Source organism: Capra hircus, chromosome 22 (genome assembly GCF_001704415.2).
Source record: "Capra hircus breed San Clemente chromosome 22, ASM170441v1, whole genome shotgun sequence".
Taxonomy (NCBI): domain Eukaryota; kingdom Metazoa; phylum Chordata; class Mammalia; order Artiodactyla; family Bovidae; genus Capra; species Capra hircus.
In genome coordinates, this window is record NC_030829.1 from 30,535,067 (window position 1) to 30,554,561 (window position 19,495).

At 39.2% G+C, this 19,495-nt stretch overlaps 1 protein-coding gene across 16 annotated transcripts in view; it reads left to right on the forward strand.

The window, feature by feature from the left end:
• FOXP1 (forkhead box P1) overlaps positions 1 to 19,495 on the forward strand; it is a 624,629-nt gene that overhangs the window by 555,183 nt on the left and 49,951 nt on the right. For all 16 annotated transcript variants that reach the window (XM_018066793.1, XM_018066805.1, XM_018066804.1 and 13 more), the window contains one exon: positions 12,687 to 12,791. In XM_018066793.1, the coding sequence (XP_017922282.1) occupies positions 12,687 to 12,791 (105 nt within the window). The remainder of the gene's footprint in view (positions 1 to 12,686; positions 12,792 to 19,495) is intronic.

The following is a 19,495-nucleotide window of genomic DNA, read 5'->3' on the forward strand; positions in this document are numbered from 1 at the left end:
AGTGGGTCACTGTTGACTCAGGAAGTAATTCAGTTACAGACTGCCTCTCCTTGAGGGCTACTTCATGCACTTTGATTTTCCCAAAGTTTAGTCATTTCAGTATGTGCCCTGTTGTGATGTGGTTTGAGAGTTCTGCTTAGCTGACTGTTATTTATATTATGTTCTTTAAATCGAGTCATTTTTAATGTAAATAAAATAAGCCTCATCCTAAGAAACAGTATCTGTGAAACCAGGAGTTGGAGAGAAGAGATATATTTTTGTCTAATACAAATTAAATTTGCTAGTTTTTAGAAATGTGCATTCTCGTTCTTCCTGGCATTGTGTGGGCTATCGTTGAATGCACACATCTCATCTGTTGGGATATTTTGGTAGGACTTCTCTGTTATTACTGAGGAGAACCTTGACTGAATATGGTACTATGCCAAATGAATGGAAACTCCCGCTTTCACGATATATCCTGGTTTCCTACTTACTGAAAATATGCATCCTCTCATCCCAGGTTCAAGGACACCGTGATGGCTTGGGATTATTGTCAAACCCATATTCAACAGTTTACTCCAGGGTTCTCCTGATAAATAGAGTACCTGGTAAACACAGTTCACTGGCCAAATCACTCAACAGATCAGAGCTAATGTAACACTGGAAATTACCTTCTCCTGGTGCTAACTTCAGTCTTACCTGTTTCATTATATTAAAAAAAAAAAAAACCAACTTGCATATAATTCTTAACTTTGGACCAGCAAAAGTTTTTGTGAGTTTGTACCTGTTGCTTGGTGAGATTGCCCAGTGTCCCCCTTTCCAGAACTACCCATCTGCAGTTGGCATTTCAGCCAACAATTAATAGAAAGGACATCTCAGGAGTATTTCTGGAAGCGTGATCACTTTTAGGACAGATTCAGAACAGGGAACTCTCTGGATCCTTAGCACTCAAGTTTTGGTCCAGGCCACACAGCTTCACCGTCATGCAGGAGCATGTATTATCTTGGGTGCCCCCCCAGAGTTATTGAATCAAAATCTGCATGTTAAAAAGATCTCCAGGCAGTTTACATCTGTGATAGAATTTGAGAAGCATTGGCTTCCCTAGTGGCTCAGATGGTAAAGCGTCTGCCTACAATCCGGAAGACCTGGGTTCAGTCCCTGGGTCGGGAAGATCCCCTGGAGAAGGAAATAGCAACCCACTCCAGTATTCTTGCCAGGAAAATTCCATGGACTGAGGAGCCTGGTAGGCTACAGTCCATGGGGTTGCAGAGTCAGACATGACTGAGCAACTTCACTTCACTCTGTGATTAGCCCTGGAAAAAAGGAAGAGTGTGTATCCTTGCCTATTAGACGCAGTTTTAAACCTTTGATCCTAGGTGACAAGTCTTTGAGTCATTCTCTTGCCATCTTCAACTTTTGCCATACCTGCATATATGCATTTTTTTTTCTTAAAATCGATGAAGTTAAATGGGTTTTATAAAAAGTTATCACTGAGAAGTCACAACTCTGATATATTAGTCTTTTTTATTTTTACACACAGGCGTGAACCCTTACCTATGAAAGTGAGGGTATTTGTATATCACTAACTCATCCAAGTCACTATGTTAGTAGGCCATTCCCTGAGGACCATTGCAGAAAAGTGACCCATATTTCTTCAAGATAATTTGTATTTCCAGAAAAAGATAAACCCAGATGTAAACAGTCAATAGCTTGTGTTTCAGATGTGAAGTTAGTTACGGTAGACTTCACTTCTCGAGGCGCAATATTGAGAACAGATAATAACAATAATCTCCATCATTGTTTAAAAGCACAAATCTGGCACTTAATAGGCTAATTCACAGTCACTCCAGTTGCAAGTTTTCCTCATGAATATCATATCACAAGGGAATGTGAAATCTTCTAATTAAACATGATCTGAAAAGCAGCAGAAAACTGAGATGATGAGCATTGTGGGGAAGGAGAGTCAGGGACTCACTGCGTGGGAGAGTGAAACAGAGAGAAGCGTGTGTCTCTCCCAGTTTGGAGAGCGTTCCCATCTTTCTGTGCTCTAGAGCTGGCCCTTTGATGGGCTTTAATAAAACACCATTCTCTTTGATGATAGAACTGATTGCCAGCTTGCTTTCAGAAACCTGATTAATAAACACCTAAGGATGTTATATTTCTGAAACGATCAAAAACAAAACTTAAGGCAGTGTGCTGGAAATGCAATGGCTGAATCTTGTCCCAACTCTTCAGAAGCAGTCCATCTGCTTCTTGAAGTGTTCTCAGTGAAAGTTAAAGGACAAAGGTCATTTTCACAAAGGCACCAGGAAAACAGATACAATGCTAGAGTCACCCTTTTCCCTGTTCCCACATACCATTTTCCCTTTCCTAGACAGATGAAAAAGCTCCCTCCCCACCTCTCCCCCGCCCCCACACACTACAGTATAACACATGAAGAAACTGGACCTGTCCTCTTACTTACTACAAGAGTGTAGGATTTGACTTCTGGTTGATTTTGAGGCATTATTCTCTAGTATGAAAAATGCTCAAAATAATAGACTCCAAGATGGAAAATTGTCCTCAATATGTCAGTAATCATTTCTTTTGCTATTGTGAAAGCTACATTACTTTTTTTTAATTGGTCATCCATGATCAAATTCCAAAGCCAGCTCACCCAGTTTGATATCGTTCAAGTTGACTTCCTGTATATTCACAAATACTTGATATCAGTTCTTGAAAATTAGTGTTAAAGCATCTGAGGTCTGATGATGTTTTCAGGTATCACTTTATCATTCAAAATCAAATTTGGACTCCATATTCAGACTTAAGAAATTTGATGTTACTTCAAATCTCAGTGAGTAGGATAGAGTGGCAAAGTAGGGGGCAGGGAAGTGTGATAAGAACTAAGAAGTGAAGAGAAAGAAAGAAGGTAGGATGGGTTTTGTGTAAGTTGTTAAAGCATGGTGGGAAAGAGGATGGTGGCCGGTGGGGAAAGGGAAGCGCTGAACAGCTTCTAAGTCAAAGGAGGTAGCCAAGGGGAGTGGATGTGCTTTTTGGTGTATGTATTTTCAGGGCGTGGGGAATGCTTTAGAAAAAGGTCGCTTCCTGCTCTCCCTCAGAGGTAAGGACATAGCTATCATTTCTTTAACCAAATCTCATTCAGCAACTACTCCTTATTCATTTTTTTTTCAATTTATTTTATTGGTTATCAATAACAAGTTATATTTATAAATACATTCATGAATGTGTTTTTCTTCAAGAATTTAGTTTGTATATAATTCAAAGCAATGTATATACAATTAAAATTTCATATAAATATATAATACACTGCATATATTTACATAAACATCAATATGATGTATATATTTATTATAATATATCCATATATATTTACAAATTATAAATTTCAAATAATTTAATTTACAACCTCATAGAACAATACTTTTTCTGCCCAAATATATTGTCAACAATTTTATATTTACCAAGGTGACATCATGAACATAAATTAACTTCATCATCTTATGAAGATAAATGTTCCTCTTCTTTTCTACTCTTGAACTCAGAAGAGTAATAGTATAAATGAATTCCACAAAACAGAGTATTTTAGTTGCAAAAATGCTTCGAGAGTGTTTCTGCACACACCCTCTTTAATCTGCATAACTAGTGAAAGTTTGACAGAGGCCTTCCCCTGGGAGAAGCAACACAGGTCATCACTTGTGTTTCCCTGTGGTTGTGACATGAGGAGTTGGAAGGCAGGACAGTTAAATGACTTGCAAGGTTCCTTGTTTTTAATGCTTCTGTAATGAGGAACAAAGTCTTTATTCACCTGGTACCCATCCCTCCACATAGTGCTGGCCCTCAGGAAAAGGTTGTTACACTCCATTCATGTGTTGGGCAGAGAGATCCACAAAGTACATTCTGAAATGATTTTTCAGTACACCAAGGGATCAACAGAATCTGGAGAATAAAAGTTGTCCCTAGGCATTCATTCCTCAAAATGTTTGGTTGCTCAGGTTTTATTTTTATTAAAATTTATCTCCATTCCTCCCCCCAGTCAGACTTCAAAAATTATACTAAAGTGATTTCAAAATTATTTTAAATTATGATTATAAATTCTTTTGAGAATGGAGATAATGTATCTGGAAAAAAGAAAATCAGCAAAAGTGAAGCAACAAAAATATATATGTAAAGAGAACAAACTCTAATCTTTACACTTATGTTCATTTGGTTTTTGGCAAAAGTGCCAACATAGCTCACTTGGGATAGAATAATCTTTTCATCAAACACTGCTGGAACAACATGCAAAAGAATGAAGTTCTATACCTGCCTCACATAAAATATAAAAATTAACTCAAACTCGATTAAATGTGAGGACTAAAGCTCTTGGAAGAGAATATAGAGTAAGTCTTAATTACTTTGAATCAGTCAGTGGTTTCTTAAATGTGACACCGCAAGCACAACAAGGAACTAAAGGGGGGAGAAAAAAGATTGGACTTCATCAAAATGTAAGACTTTCATGCCTCAAAGCATACCATCAATAAACTGAAAAGACAGTCTACAAAATAAGTACCAGTGTTTGTAAATCTTGTATCTCATAATGGACTTGCATGCGGAAATATATACATGAAAAAACTCGCAGCTCCAAAATAAAGAGAACTCAGTGTTTTTTGGTAGGCAAAGGGTCTGAATCGACATTCTCTAAAGAAGATACACAGATGATCAATAAGCACATGAAAAATTGATCAGAGCCCCTAACCTTGTTGTTTTTTTTAAATTGTCTTGGAGTGCAATTCCTTTATATAAAGAGTCGTGGTTCCGCTGCATAGCAAACGAACAGCTGTATGTTTACATATATCCCCTCTCTTTTGGGTTTCCTTCCCGTTTAAGTTACCGCAGAGTGTTGAGTAGAGTTCCCTGCGCTGTGCAGTAGGTTCTCATTAGTTCTCTATTTTGTGTGTAGTAGCAGTAGTGCATATATGTCAACCCCAGTCTCTCAATTCATCCCACTTCCCCTTCCCCTTTTGTATCCATACGTTTGTTTTCTGTGTCTCCTTTGTGAATAAGATCTATTCTGTTCTTCTAGATCCTCATATATGAGTTAAGATGTAGGATTTGTTTTTCTCTTTCTCACTTCACTCTCTATGACAGTCTCTAGGTCCATCCACATCTCCTTAAATGGCACGGTTTCATTCCTGTTTATGACAATAATACTGTATATATCAGCACCATTAATCTTCACACAAGCATAAATCAAAAGTGCAGAAAGGTAACAATTTATATCTTCTGGAATGGCTATGAAGAAGACAGATGGCAAGTATATTGGCAAGGATGTGGAGAAACTGGAACCCACAAACAGTGCTGGTGAGAACACAGCATAGTGCAGCTGCTTTGGAAGATGGGCAGGCAGTTTCTCAAAGTGTTGACCATAGAGTCGCACATGACCCAGCAGTTCTACTCCTGAATATACACCCAAACAGGTATACCCAAACAGGTACATGAATGTGAACTGTAATATCACCACTATCACCACAGTAGCCACAATGTGGGACCATCCCAAAGGTTAATCAGCAGATGAGTGGATAAACAAAATGTGTTCTGTACATGCAGGGGAATGGTATTCAGTCATGAAAAAGGAAACGAGGCACTGACACACGCTGCAATGCGGCCTTTCAAAACACGAAGATTCATGGAAGAAGCCAGATACACAAGACCACTTGCTACGTGGTCCAAGTTATAGGAAATGTTCAGAAGAGGCAGATCTCTAGAAACAGAAGGTTGATTAGTGATTGACAGGGACCAGGGCAGTGACCACTAATGGGTCCAGTGTTTCTTTTTTGTGTGATATAAAATGTTCTAAACTTACATTCTGGTAATACTTTGACAGCTCTGTGAATATTGCATTATATACTTTATATATGCCATTGCATTAGGTACTTTATTTAGTGAGTTATTTTTGGCTGCACCTCGAGTCTTAAGGGATCGCGGTTTCCCAGCCAGGAGCGGAACCCACCCCTCACAGTGAAAGTGCCAAATCCTAACCACTGGAACCCATGAAATTCCCTGAATTATGTACTTTAAATAAGTGAGTTGCTTGGGATATGGACTGTGTTGTTCAGTTGCTCAGTCGTGTCTGACTCTTTGCAACCCCATGGACTGTAGCACGCCAGGGTTCCCTGTCCTTCACCATCTCCCAGAGCTTGCTCAAACTCATGTCCATTGAGTTGGTGATGCCATCCAACCATCTCGTCCTCTGTCATCCCCTTCTCCTCCTGCCTTCTATCTTTCCCAGCATCAGTTTCATTGAGGGATATGAACTATACCTCAATAAAACTTAGAAAAATGTATTCCATTATTTTGAGCCATTAGAAAATGACCAACGGTCTTCTGGAACTTTATGTGTCAAACAACATGCTAATAAAATGAAATACAATTTATAATTTGGGTTTGATGGTGAGAGCAAAGGGGAGAAGTTATAAGCCCTAATGGGCACAGATGCAGACTTTTGTTGCAGATGAATCAGGAATTGAGAAAAATAACAGAAGACAAATTTGGAAATTTGGAAAAGGGGAAAAACAGACAGGGTGAAAGTTAGTACACAGACATGAAAGTTAGCATGCAGGAAAATTGACATTGAGGACAGCGAGGTGTCTGTGCTTTTCTTTTTTCTTTTTAGATTATTTTCCATTGTAGTTTATTACAAGATACTGAGATATTCCCTGTGTTATACAGTAGGTCCTTGTCGATTATTTTATAGATAGCCTGTAAAATCCCATGGACGGAGGAGCCTGGTAGGCTGCAGTCCATGGGGTCACTAAGAGTCGGACACGACTGAGCGACTTCACTTTCACTTTTCACTTTCATGCATTGAAGAAGGAAATGGCAACCCACTCCAGTGTTCTTGCCTGGAGAATCCCAGGGACGGGGGAGCCTGGTGGGCTGCCGTCTACGGGGTCGCACAGAGTCGGACACGACTGAAGCGACTTAGCAGCAGCAGTGCGGATATGTGAATCCTAACTCATAATTTGTCATTCCTCCTCCTTTTCCCCCTTTAGTGACCATAAGTTCTTTTTCTGTGTCTGTGAGTCTGTTTCTGTTTTGTGAACAGATTCATTGGTGTCATTGTTTAGATCCCACATGTAAGTGACACATCTTTGTCTTCCTCTGTCTGACGTCCTTCGGGTGCTGTGCTCATCTTTGAGTCCTTCCCCGTTGTTGCGCATGACGTCGTTTCAGGCTTTTACGGCGGAGCAGTGTCCATTGCTGCATGTAGCGCGTCCTCTTTAGCCTTTCATCTGTCAGTGGGTGTGTCGCTTCCTGCAACGTCTTCGCTCTTGTATTAATAAATAGTGCTGCTATGAACATTGGGGTACATGTATCTTTTTGCATTAGAGTTTCCCTTGGATATATGCCCAGGAGTGTGATTGCTGGAAGGTATCTTAACTCTATTTTCAATTTTGTAAGGAGCTGCCATACTGTTCTCCATAGTGGCTGTACCAGTTTACAATTACACCAGCATTGTAGGAGGGTTCCCTTTTCTCTGAGGTGTCTGTGTTTTTCCTCTCCTTCAACGATTCTTCTCTTGGTTACCACAGGGAAAATTAGCTTACAGGACTTAGAGCATGAAGACCACTAAAGTGTACAGATTGGAGTAAGAGATTGTTCTTAGTTTTAGCAGTGATTCTAGTTCAAACTTTGGTTGAGTGGAGAACTTGAGAAGGTAACAGTGAATCGTCACCAATATCAAAGGCCAAAGGCAGTGTTGAAACTAAGGCTCTGGCTGCTATGCTTTGACATAGTAAGAACAAATACCACAACAAGTTTTAAATAAATGTCAGTGACGCCATTACATCATACTGACTAATATGGAGCATATTTAATATTATGTAATATTAGAAATTGTTGCATATTTTTGTGTGATTATACTTTTTGTGGCAAGTTGATTCTTTCTAACCTGAAATGTTGTCACTATTATTGTGTTAATAAATATATCTAGTTTTTTCATACCGAGGATTATCAGAAGAAATTTAAATCACCTCTTTTTTTTTTTGGCTGTGTACTATTTGTATTTTACACATTTGAAATAAAGCTAAATGATAGAAAGTGCCAGAATGCTGTTTTTTCAAGTCAGTTAGCATCATTCTGGTACCAACCTTCGAGAATTTTTTTAAAGGGCCAATATTTATTGCATATATGTCCACATGGAAATTAAATAGAATAATATAATTATTGTCTGTTCATGCACCAGTCCATCTAACATTAACTGAACTCGTGTTATGTGCAAGGTACTGAGTAGGTAGAGATGAATTAGATGCAATCCCTGCCCCTAAATATTTTCAACCTGGGAGTTCATAATAAGACATCGTCTGTTAAACAATTGACCTTACACTTTTGAAGGTTAATTTTGGGGGAAGCATGTTTAGATCCCTTTAAAATCAAATATATCTATTTATTCATCCATTATTCAACACTTTATTCAGCATTTATTCAAAACTGATCTTGGCAGCCTTTCAGAACTTATATACTTCTCACATCAGTGAGCTCCCCTTTGAACAGTTGATTTAAATGACTAAGTCACAGGCTTTATCTAACCATGTTGAGGTGGTCATTTTCCCACCAAGTTTCATCATAAAAATGAAATTCTGAGTTAATTCAAGTTTAAAAATTCCCATGCTCATTTATTAAACTTAATTTACTCTTCTGAAAATATGGGTGTTGGATTAGATTACCACAAGATCACCTCTGGTCCTGCAAATTCATAAATGTGTGTGTGTGTGTTTGCTCAGTTGTATCCGACTCCTTGCGTCCCAGCCTGCCAGGCTCCTCTGTCCGTGGGATTTTCTAGGCAAGAATACTGGTGTGGCCATACTCTTTTTTTTTTTTTTTTTTCAATTTTCCTGTCCTGTCTCTTTTGGCATGTCCCAAAAGGCAGTAAGAATAGAAACTTTTTCCACTTTTCCGGTGAAACAGAAAAGCTCCCATTCAGGGGTATACCTGCTGAGGTCTGAGGGTGCTTCATCCAGAATGACTAAAAGGCCAAAGTAGGACCTAGTCACACAGGCGGCAAAGGTACCACATTGGCTTGCACCAGCATCATTCTGGAGAGTGAGTCCCAAATAGACAGCACTTGACTTTTTCATGCATGTATATGTTTCTGTGTGGGTTTGTGAGGGTCTGTGTATATGTTTATACATATATTGAACATTTGCCAGAAAAACATACCTGTCATGCACAAAATTTAAAACTTCAAAAGATACAAAAAATGATACAGTGAAAATTTCATTTCTCTACTCCTTTGTTACTCCCCTCCTGCCCCAGAGGGACAAGTATTACAACATCTTATGTGTCTTTCCAGAGAGGCTATTCCCGGCACCACTGGCAGTCTGTTCTTTTTCCTTGCAAAGCCAGTCGCCTTATTTCAGCCAGTTGTGTATGGACTGAGAGAATGGCACTGAGAAACGTGCACTGCCATGTGTGAAGTAGATAGCTAGTGGGAGGCTGCTGTGTAGCGCAGGGAGCTTAGCTCGGTGCCCTGTGGTGATCTAGAGGAGTGGGAGTAGGGGCAGGGAGGCTTAACCAGGGAGGGGATGTACGTGTATATATAGCTGATTCACACTGTTGGAGGGCAGAAACTGATACAATATTGTGAAGCAGGTGTATTCCGATAAAATATAAAGTATTCACATAGGTTTCGAAAGCAAGTGACAGTGGGAGGCAGAGCCTGTTTCCATGTCTGTGAACTCTAGTAATGCTTGAGAAAGAGATCACAGCATGGCGATGCGCCAGGGCACCTGCAGGGTTGACCAGGGTGGGGTTGTGCTAGGTGTGGGATGAAGTCGGGGCAAAGTTGAGGAGCCAACACGGTATGAAGTGAACTTTTAAAAATAAGTTCATGTAATGGTTTTGTGATAAAAACAGTTTTAAGGTAGAGCACGTTTTCAAGAGGTCTGCTATGTATGTAAATATGCATGCGCGCCAGGAGTTGGCATTTCTCTCAGCCTTCAGATGTGAATGGTTACCCTTGTGAAGCTTCAGTGAGTTGTCATCTGTCCTTCCTTTGAAATAAGGATATTCAGTTGAACCAAGTATACGTTCTTAGAGGAGAGTAGTTTTTTAATTCAGGTTACAGGGGATGTTTGGGGGGTAGGGAGTGAGAGTGGTGGTTACTAATTTATGTGCATTTTATTTCTAGTTGTAAATTCCTCTAGTGAAGACATGTTACTTTCTTTCACACTATAACTGAGAACCTTCTTGGTTTAACCCACAAAGCACTGATGAATAACCATTGGCAATTTGTAACCAGTGAGGTTAATTTTATATCTAAATTAGTTGAGTTTCTTCATTCCTAATCTAAAGAATCAGACAAAGTAGGTACAATGACTAAGAATGTACTCAGCATGGAGCATTTCTCAAGAGCTACTTTAAAAAGTATCTGTGGTCATTGTTAAAACTTTGGACTGATTTCAAAGAGTGGTTCCATTTCTCTAAATGTATCTTCTGGTGAAAATCAGCTCTGTACTGGGATGTTTGGCCCGGTAAATTTTATTTCTAACATTATTCATAAATATTAGAAACATGAAGGGAACCTCGGTGTCCAAAATAGAGGAATGTTAGATTGATTTTGGCAGGTAACTTGACCTGAGATGGTATATGACAAGCTGTTACGCGTCAATATATAAGGCTCTTAAGGATTAATTAGTTGATAACGAGACACATTATTTACAAAATTATCCTAAATTTGAAAGAATAATACAAACCTCCATGCCTTAATTTATCAAAAATGTATTTGTGTGTATTCAGGGTTTTTTTTTTTTCTTTTCAAGGTTTATACAATAAATATACACTAATTCTTTTAGGATTATGAAAATACTTTACTCTTCACAAAATTGGTAAAAAAAAGAGTTATTGTGGTTGGGCTTCTTTTTTTCCTTTGTAAGATATTGGTTTAGAACAGTTTTCTTTTTAAATGATTTCCTTCCCTCAGATATTCTGAGGATCTTGTTACTTTGAAGGATTCTTGGAGTTTAAATATTGCCAGTAATTTTTTAAATTCTGTTTTGTACCATCCTTTATTTATTTTTTAAATTCAGAAGATGGACATGGATAGATAGTCATTCTTTGCTTCATTCCAATGGAATTTCACCCCTTTACCTGCTCAGAGAATATCATTTTATTGCTGGGCTTTAGAAATCTCACTGTAACTACCTTAGCTCTCTTGTGTTACTCTCTTTCTTCCATGAGGGCACCTTTCAGTGCTTTTCCTAACTTAAGTCTTTTGCTTTTGTTGTTGTTGTTGTTTTTTCTCAGAATTGTTTTCTATTGTCAGGCAAAATAGTTTCTTATTGTTTTAAAATGATATTAGGTTTCCAAGTGAATCATTTAAGAGCCACAAAGAGACCTGTGGATCTTTGTTAAGGTGTGTGCTTAGTATTGATGATCTTAGTTTAAATGTTCATAATATGCTGGCTGTGGATTAATTGCATTGTAAGTCAGGGACAAGTGGCGTGTGTGTATGTCTGTTCTATGAATGTGAGTCGATAAAATACGTGAATACACATCCTGGCAGTTATATAAAATACAAGCCCCTCATGCGTGTGCGTCATGTGTTTTTGTGTGTGTGTGCGTGTATGCGTGTGATTATAATTCAGTGTGCCTGAAGTTCAGAGTCTGGCAGAGGCAGTGGAGTAAGTTGCAAAATAGCCCTTTCCTTGAGAAGAATGAGCTTTAGTACAAAACAGAACTCTTAATGTTAGCTTTACATTTCTGCTTGATGGAGTCTAAGGTTATGGAACGACTGTAAAAATAATTTGTCTGAAACACGTCTGGATGCAGAAATCTAACGGAGAAAATATTTGAGAATATGGTTCATCAGCAAGTACAACAGATTCACTTTTCTGAGCACCACGTGGCGTGGATCAAAGCATCCCATGACCTGCATCCGTGTGGCCAAATCATTAGCTATTGATTGGAGCTCCAGTGGAGGAGTAAGCCCTTTGTGTTCATGCCAAGTTTTCCCCCAGTCTTGGTGTCAGTCACTGTAGGGATAGAATCTTCCTGCTCCCGTTAGCGTTGTTGTTGTTGTTGTTAAGTTAATCATCTACTTGGATACATTTGTCTTTCTCAGTTATTTCATTCTACATTCTAAATTATTTTATTGCACTCTGGTTGGTAAAATTAACTTGTGAAAAGACTACAGTTTGGGGGATGCTCTTTGTGGTAGAAGGGAGAGAAAAATTTTATAATGTTCTGGGGAGAATCTCAAAATCAAGTACAGATTATAATTTCCACTATGTAGACTAAATGGTAAGTTCTAGCTTTTTAAAAAATTTATGTATTTCTTAATTGAAGGATAATAGCTTTGTAGAATTTTGTTGTTTTCTGTCAAACATCAACAAGAGTCAGCCATAGGTATAAAGTTCTGGCCTTTTAACAAATCCTTTGCAGTCTGAGTAGAGAGGTCTGCCTCTTAACAAGAGCCTGTCGAGCACTTTTCTAATGTGATGCTAACATTCCTAATATTGGGCTGTTCACATTTTGAAATTTAGCTCTTGCTTTGTAAGTAAAGTGTGCTGCAAAAGTAATTCATAAATTCCATGGGAAGAGGAAAGCACGAGTTGGTTTGTGTTCGCGTTTTGGCGACATGGGCCGGCTCCTCTTGCTTTTTATGTCTGGTGGGATGGTTCTGGGCAGCCAATTCATTCTCTTGTCCTCTGTGCATTTTCTTTCAGTTTGTCCCATGAGGAACATCCACATAGCCATCCTCTCTATGGACACGGTGTGTGCAAGTGGCCTGGCTGTGAAGCAGTGTGTGAAGATTTCCAGTCATTTCTAAAGTAAGAATGATTTGATAACACTTTCTTCTTAGACGTAGCCATCACCTCCCACTGTTCATGCTTTTCCTCATGAGATGCCTTTTTGATGCAGGGGTTTACACCACCATTTTGAAGATAGACTCACAATCACCATGTCTAGCATAGTCATAGGAATAGTTTTACAGATCTATTGAGTGTTGCCTTGTTAAGTGGAAGAGATTGATATCCAAGGGCAGTTTGATCCTATTCGTAAGATCCTTTACTTATTTTCTCAGAATGACAGTGATTAAGTAAAAATTGTTCCAGTGTTAAACGTGTAGTAATTTAGTCTTTGCTTTTACTCACATCCCTCCATATTAAATTAATAACACAAGCACTAGCTCTAGTTTTATAAAATCGGTGTCAATTACTGGCCAATTACAACTTGATGATTGGGCCTCTTTGTTTCTTCACAAATGACTTTACAAACGTCCAGGAAAAGCTACCAATTCGATTCTTACCTTTCTATATCACTGTTGGCTTTTGTTCGGATTCTTGTTGTATAGGGAAAAGGATTCAGTTTAATTCCTGCAGTTAAAGTATGACTGAAACTTGGGCTATCCCATTTGAATCTATATGCTGATTAAGCATCCCTTGAGTAAATGGTGTGTTAACCCTCTGGAAGCTGAAATGAGATGCTTCTGCACTACATCGTAAGATTTCCTTCATATACAGTGCCTTGTCCTTTAAAAATATTGAGATGAAACTGCCCCGCATTATTGACATCACATAAATATATTCATAGTATCATTGAATCATTGATGTATGGACTGAGTATAATACTGCATTATATTCACTGTGTTTATATATCATGCAACAAGCAAACATATGCATGTATGAAACTCCTATATATACAGGTGCATGATGGTTTGCAAACTGGGTGTTGGGGGGCCAGTGGGGAGTCTTTGCCTCTGACTTTTCTGTCTCATTCAAGCCCCATAATAGAGATGGGCTGATTTACATGCAGGTCTCTGGTTTTGCAAGATCTTTATATTATTAGAACAATCTCAGTATCTATCTTTATGGACCTGGGTTCAAATATGTTAATAAAGCCAGCATTAGAGATACAGTGTTACCTGCAAGCACTTCTGGTGAATATCATGTTTTTAATGAATGAATGGAAGCCTGTGAATCTGTTTTGGTGATTTTCCACTTTAATATTTTACTTCAAGAGCATTACATGGTCATTAAAAACTTAAGTACTTAAAATTTTTTAGAAAAGAGATAGTTAAAATTGATTCTAAATATTAATACTGAAGAGCAGTGATACTTTATTTTAAATTAAGCAACAGCTCTTTACAGTTATGATAATTCAAGTTAGTGCTACTGGGCCTTGTTCCCTCCTAAATCCGTTATTGTAGAATCTTTGTTTTCTTATTTCCTAATCACTTGCCTAATTGTATTTTGATAATGAGAAAAAGATCTCGGCAGAAACATTTCAATTCTAGTTTCACTTTCCGTACCAGTGCTAACTTTGATAAATACCTGGTTTAATTTCACTCCTCTATAGAATGGCCAGTGAACATCTATAAATATGATTTATTTTATAAAGTTTCTAGAACTATAGAATTACTATCAACATTCTTATTGACTTGTGTCATTAGGGAAAAGGGCATTTTTCCAATTGACCACTTAAAATTTTTTGTTAATAGGCAAAGTATTTCCCACTCAGATCTTAGGTCCATTTATTATGTGAGCTGATGTTAGGTGTATATATATATATATATATATGTGGGGGGAGGTGCAAGTATACCTCCATGAAAAAATGGCACACTTTCAGACCACATCCATTTCTAAAGAAATGGATCTGAAGGTCATCAGAATAGAGCCTAGACTTGATTCCTATAAAAAAGCCCATTTTTCTTGTAAGGCTATGAGGAGTCTGGCCCTTGTATAGGAAACCACCATTTAGTTTTCACTTTGATTCATGTCCCTCTATTATTTTGTGTGGTTTTGCACATGACATGGCATGTTTGCTCAGAGACACTGAAATGCTCCCGCTAGTCCTGCAGCTGTTGCTTCTTTAGTTCCTAGTACTTGCTTATTGATGTATGTTTGTCGGAATATTTATGTTTGCAAGTTAAAGAAAACCAACTTAAATTGGCTTAAACCAAAGAAAAGGAGGGTGGTGTTGGGGGTTGATAATTGGTCTGATAATACAGCTGGCTGCAAGCATGACTGGACCCTGATGCTTCAACAAGGTTATTGGAGTATGGGTTCATTGCTCCTTAGCTCTGTTTTCTTCTGTGTTGACTTCCTACTCAGGCTCTTTCCAAGTAAAAGTAAAGAAGAGAGATTCACCCGCCATAAGTTGATTGACCCCAGAGTGCATCTCTTTTTTCAGTAGTTGCAGAAAAGTGTTCTTTGCAGACTGTCATTGGCTCAGATTGAGTAGGTGTCCTAGCTCTGAACCAGTCATGAGGCGGCCAGGCCTGAGTCACATACCAACCTGCAGAGTGCAATAAATTGTTCATCCCCCAGGGGCCACACGGGGACTGGGGATGAGAGACTTAGTTCCCAAAAGTAAGAAAATGACTCTTGTAAAGCAGCAAATGGAGGGTAAATGCTGAATAATAAAACTGCCTCTAGTTCTTAGAGCTCTCATGGTGCTTTCCCAAGTTTACCCATGGGTTGACAGTCTATGACAAATTCAGGATTTTGATGTGCTTCCTCAGTGGTATCTTAGCTCTTGGAAATTCACAGTAGTCTTCCAGTGTAAGGCCTAGAGTAGTGAAAAGTAAGTAACTCTTGTGAGTTCATGTCCTTCATGTGTTGGTTCATTCTGAAGGGTGGTCATGTTGGCTGTAGTGAAACCAGCTTTGCCATATGGCCTCTTGGAATGACATCACAGCGGTGTCATTATTATCAGGAAGTGATGTTTGAAGCATTTCTTCTCAAACTGCCAGATTTTGTAGACTCTGAAAGTACCTTTTTCTTGGGCCCATGAGCAGAACCTTGTCCCATGATCCCACTTTAGAAGTATTCTCTTACGGTTTTAGAAAATTGATATTAGAGGTCTTAGATTTTCAAGACACCCTTACTTAACACAGTGTCAATTGCTCTGCACTCCCTTTTTTTTAATCGCCATGCTGCAAGGCATGTGGGATCTTAGTTCCTCAGTCAGGGATCAAACCCACATTCCCTGCCTTGGGAGTGCAGAGTCTTAACCACTGGACCGCCAGGAAATTCCCTGCTCAGTCTTTGATTTAGAGGTTGCTTCATAGATTTTTTTTTTATCACCTATCTTCTAAATTAGAATTTTACACTCCCCTGGTATAGCTCTGACCTGTTCAACAGTCATAATTTGAAGTGCTTTACATATATAACTCAGTTAATACAGCCACCTTATAGTGATACTATTGCAGTATTACTCTCAAGCTAAGATAAGGATACTAAGGAACAGCAAGGTTAAATAATTTTCCCAAGGTCACACAGCTAGTAATAGGTGGAGTCAAGATCTAAACCCAGACAGTGAGACTTCATAGGACTTGCTGTTAACTGTTATATAATAGCGCCTGGTTAGAAGCAGTTCATTTTATTAACAGTATGCTTACTGTGTACGGCAATAGGCATAAAGAAAGCTTTGAAGAAAGGCAGAATGGGTCGTGAAGCCAGTTGCTAGGAGTGTGTTCTTTGAGCTCAGTGTAAGCACGTGTGATTTGGGATGATAATAATAACTGCCTCTTAAGAGTTGGGAGAATGAAAAGGTACATCACGTCAGGTATCTGGTCCGTAGCAGGCACTGTCGAAAAATATTAGTACTTCTTTTCTCATCTACTTAAGTGTATTTTTAAAAAGAGAAATAATTGAAGCTATACAAACATTGGGCTTCCCTTGTGACTCAGCTGGTAAAGAATCCACCTGCAATGAGGGAGACCTGGGTTTGTGAAGAGCCCCTGGAGAAGGGAAAGGCTACCCACTGCAGTATTCTGGCCTGGAGAATTCCATGGACTGTATAGTCCATGGGGTCGCAGAGTCAGACACAACTGAGCGACTTTCAGTTTCACTTTCTTACAAGCATTTCTGACCTTGTACCTAGGGAAGAGGTTGTGACTATGCAGAGCTTTAATATGTCAGAAGAGACTGTTCTTTAACATAATCCTTAACCATAAATTTCAGTAGAGGGTCCTACACAGTCAAAGGTGATTGTCAGACAGGGCCAGGAAACTTTTCCTGTAAAGGAGCCAGATAGTCGATATGATGGACTTTCGCAGGCCACCCAGTCTCCAAGACAAGCACTCAGCTTGTGGGCACAGAAGCAGCCATAGGATCTGTGTGAGGAGTGGGTGTGGCTGCGTTCTTTGCACCAGTTTGCTGACCTCTGACCTAGGGTACTCTTCTCTGGTGTCCTTACGTTTTCAGCTGAGCCACATCCTTGAATTCCCTGGGCATCGCTCTCCTGGCTTGTTTCAGGTCTCAGAATGAGACCTTTTTTTTTTTTCCCCTCTTCCTGAGGAAAAAAAATCATAACTGTTGGTAAATCAGAACCAGAGATTTGACACTCTTCTGTGATCATTCTGCAGCGTTTGTTCCCAAGGTGAGGTATACCACAGGGCCCTTGATTTCAAAGATAAACACTGTACAAATAACCGTCCTGTTGGCTTTCCCTGCCAGCCAACAGAGGGATGCTTTATCAGAATCGGCAGATACCCAGTCTATTGTGTGCATTTATTTCCCTGTTTCTTCTCAAAACAAGTTGCAGTTTGAGTGTTTTGTTTTGTTTTTTTAATCTGTCAACCGTGAGTTATCATGTGACGGTTGTGTTTGTTGGAGGAATCTGATACCAGCAGGTACCCATGCTTAACTTCACTGCAGCCCGCCAGCCCTGCATTGCTTGGAATCCTCCGATAACAGAAAAACAAAAACAAGCCCAGTACCATCCAGACAGGTGAAAGTTCCGAGTGTGCTCCTGTCCGCACCCCTCGTGGATCAAGTTTTTTGTTTTTTCTTTTTTAACCAGGTTGAAGTCAGAGTCCTCACTGATAAAAACACGAATCTATAATTCTTTCTCTTTGCTCTTTGAAAAAGGGTGCATACTATTCTTCAGCAAGGTGGGGAGTGGATGTGAAGGTTAAATCATGACCACATTTTCCTGTTTCTGACTTGGAGGGTAAAATCAGACACAGATCCATAGTTCCACGAATACCAGGCCCTCATGTGTGTTTGGAAAAAAGTATTATTTGGGCCCTTGCTTACTAGCCATTTGAAAGAAATTTTGTTTTCATTTTTATCTTTTGGTTATTGCTCATGAAGAAAAGCACCATGCCAGACAATCAAAACCCAAATTCCTTTACACGTTAGTCAGATGTACATTACTTCTTAAAGCCAAAATAAATTTTATATGTCCTCTTGGAGAAGACAGGGAGGGAAATGTCTCAAGAAAATGCCCAGCAGTGGAACTTTGACCCTTTCAAAAAGGTTGAGGGCTAGAGACAGCAGAGGACATTTCATCACTAATTCACTTTTTAACGGAAAAAAAAAAAAATTTTTTTTTCCTGTGAATTTCACTTCTGAAAACTGTGAAGAGTTTTATGTGCAAGAAACTCCTAAGTGCTGGTCTGTGATGTTTTCACAAGTGTTTTTATCATGGTAACATCTTGTTTACTTTAGTTCCCGGCCTAAAACTACTTGGAACATGTTAAGAAAACATTTCAAGAAAGCCTCGACAAAGAGGCTTTTGTTTCCGCAGCCACTGCGAGGCTGCAAGGATCACAAAGGTGTTAACTTTCAGCCCCTTAAGCGCTTCCACATGAAATTCCAGCACCGATGTTTGTGGTTTTGGAAAAACAAAGTGTATGTTAAAGAAACCAGGTATATGCTAATACATGTCGAAGGAGGCCGGATATCATAAATTGTTCGAAACTTATTCGTGGCTCTGGGTTTGCACGCCTGAACGTTCTGCAGTGAAATTACCTCTGGTGAGTACAGGAGAGCACGTGGAAGGGGACTAGCCTTCTAGAAGGTGGGCATATGCAAATAACCATTCTCGCCTCTGCACTTCAATCTCCAGAACCGGGGGTAGGGGGTGGGGGGAGGAGAATTTCCCCCATCAGTTCCCAGGTGACAAGTCTTGGAGTTTTGCACAACGAGCTTAATATGTTTATGGATTGACTTTCCCACTTACGCCTTTTTGAGTTGGTTTGAGAAAAAGAAATATCAGGTGGTACCAAGAAACATTTCTTTCCCCCTTAAAGTCTCTCCTTTCACCTTTCGACATTGTTCAGGAGTTCAAGACCTTTCCAAGCACTCAGAGGTCAGAATGGCCTAAATGCCGCAGCGCCCTCTAGTGATCGATAGAATGTTCCATAGAAAAGTTGAGACAAGTTTGCCAAAGACAACATGCCTAGTGCCACCTCTTTGCTCAGAATAAAAGCAAGTAACATCGGAATGCATTTTTTTTTTCCCTGTCAGCAAACAGATTTTAGTCAGAAATGCAAATGAAATTTAATTCTTCCTCATAGGCTTTGAAAGCATTTGAGAATTTTCTGACTGTCTACCCAGTCAGTTCTGCATATCACCGTGCCCATGTACCCAGCACAGTGTGTCACCGTAGAGACAATGTGTCTTTAAGTCATTAGCTAGCCTAGGTGTTTCACGTGATCACTTCCGGCGTGTAATTATAAAGCAGCGCTGAAAAGATAGGGATCGTCTTCACTGCAGACTTTTATTGACAGTGTCTACCATAT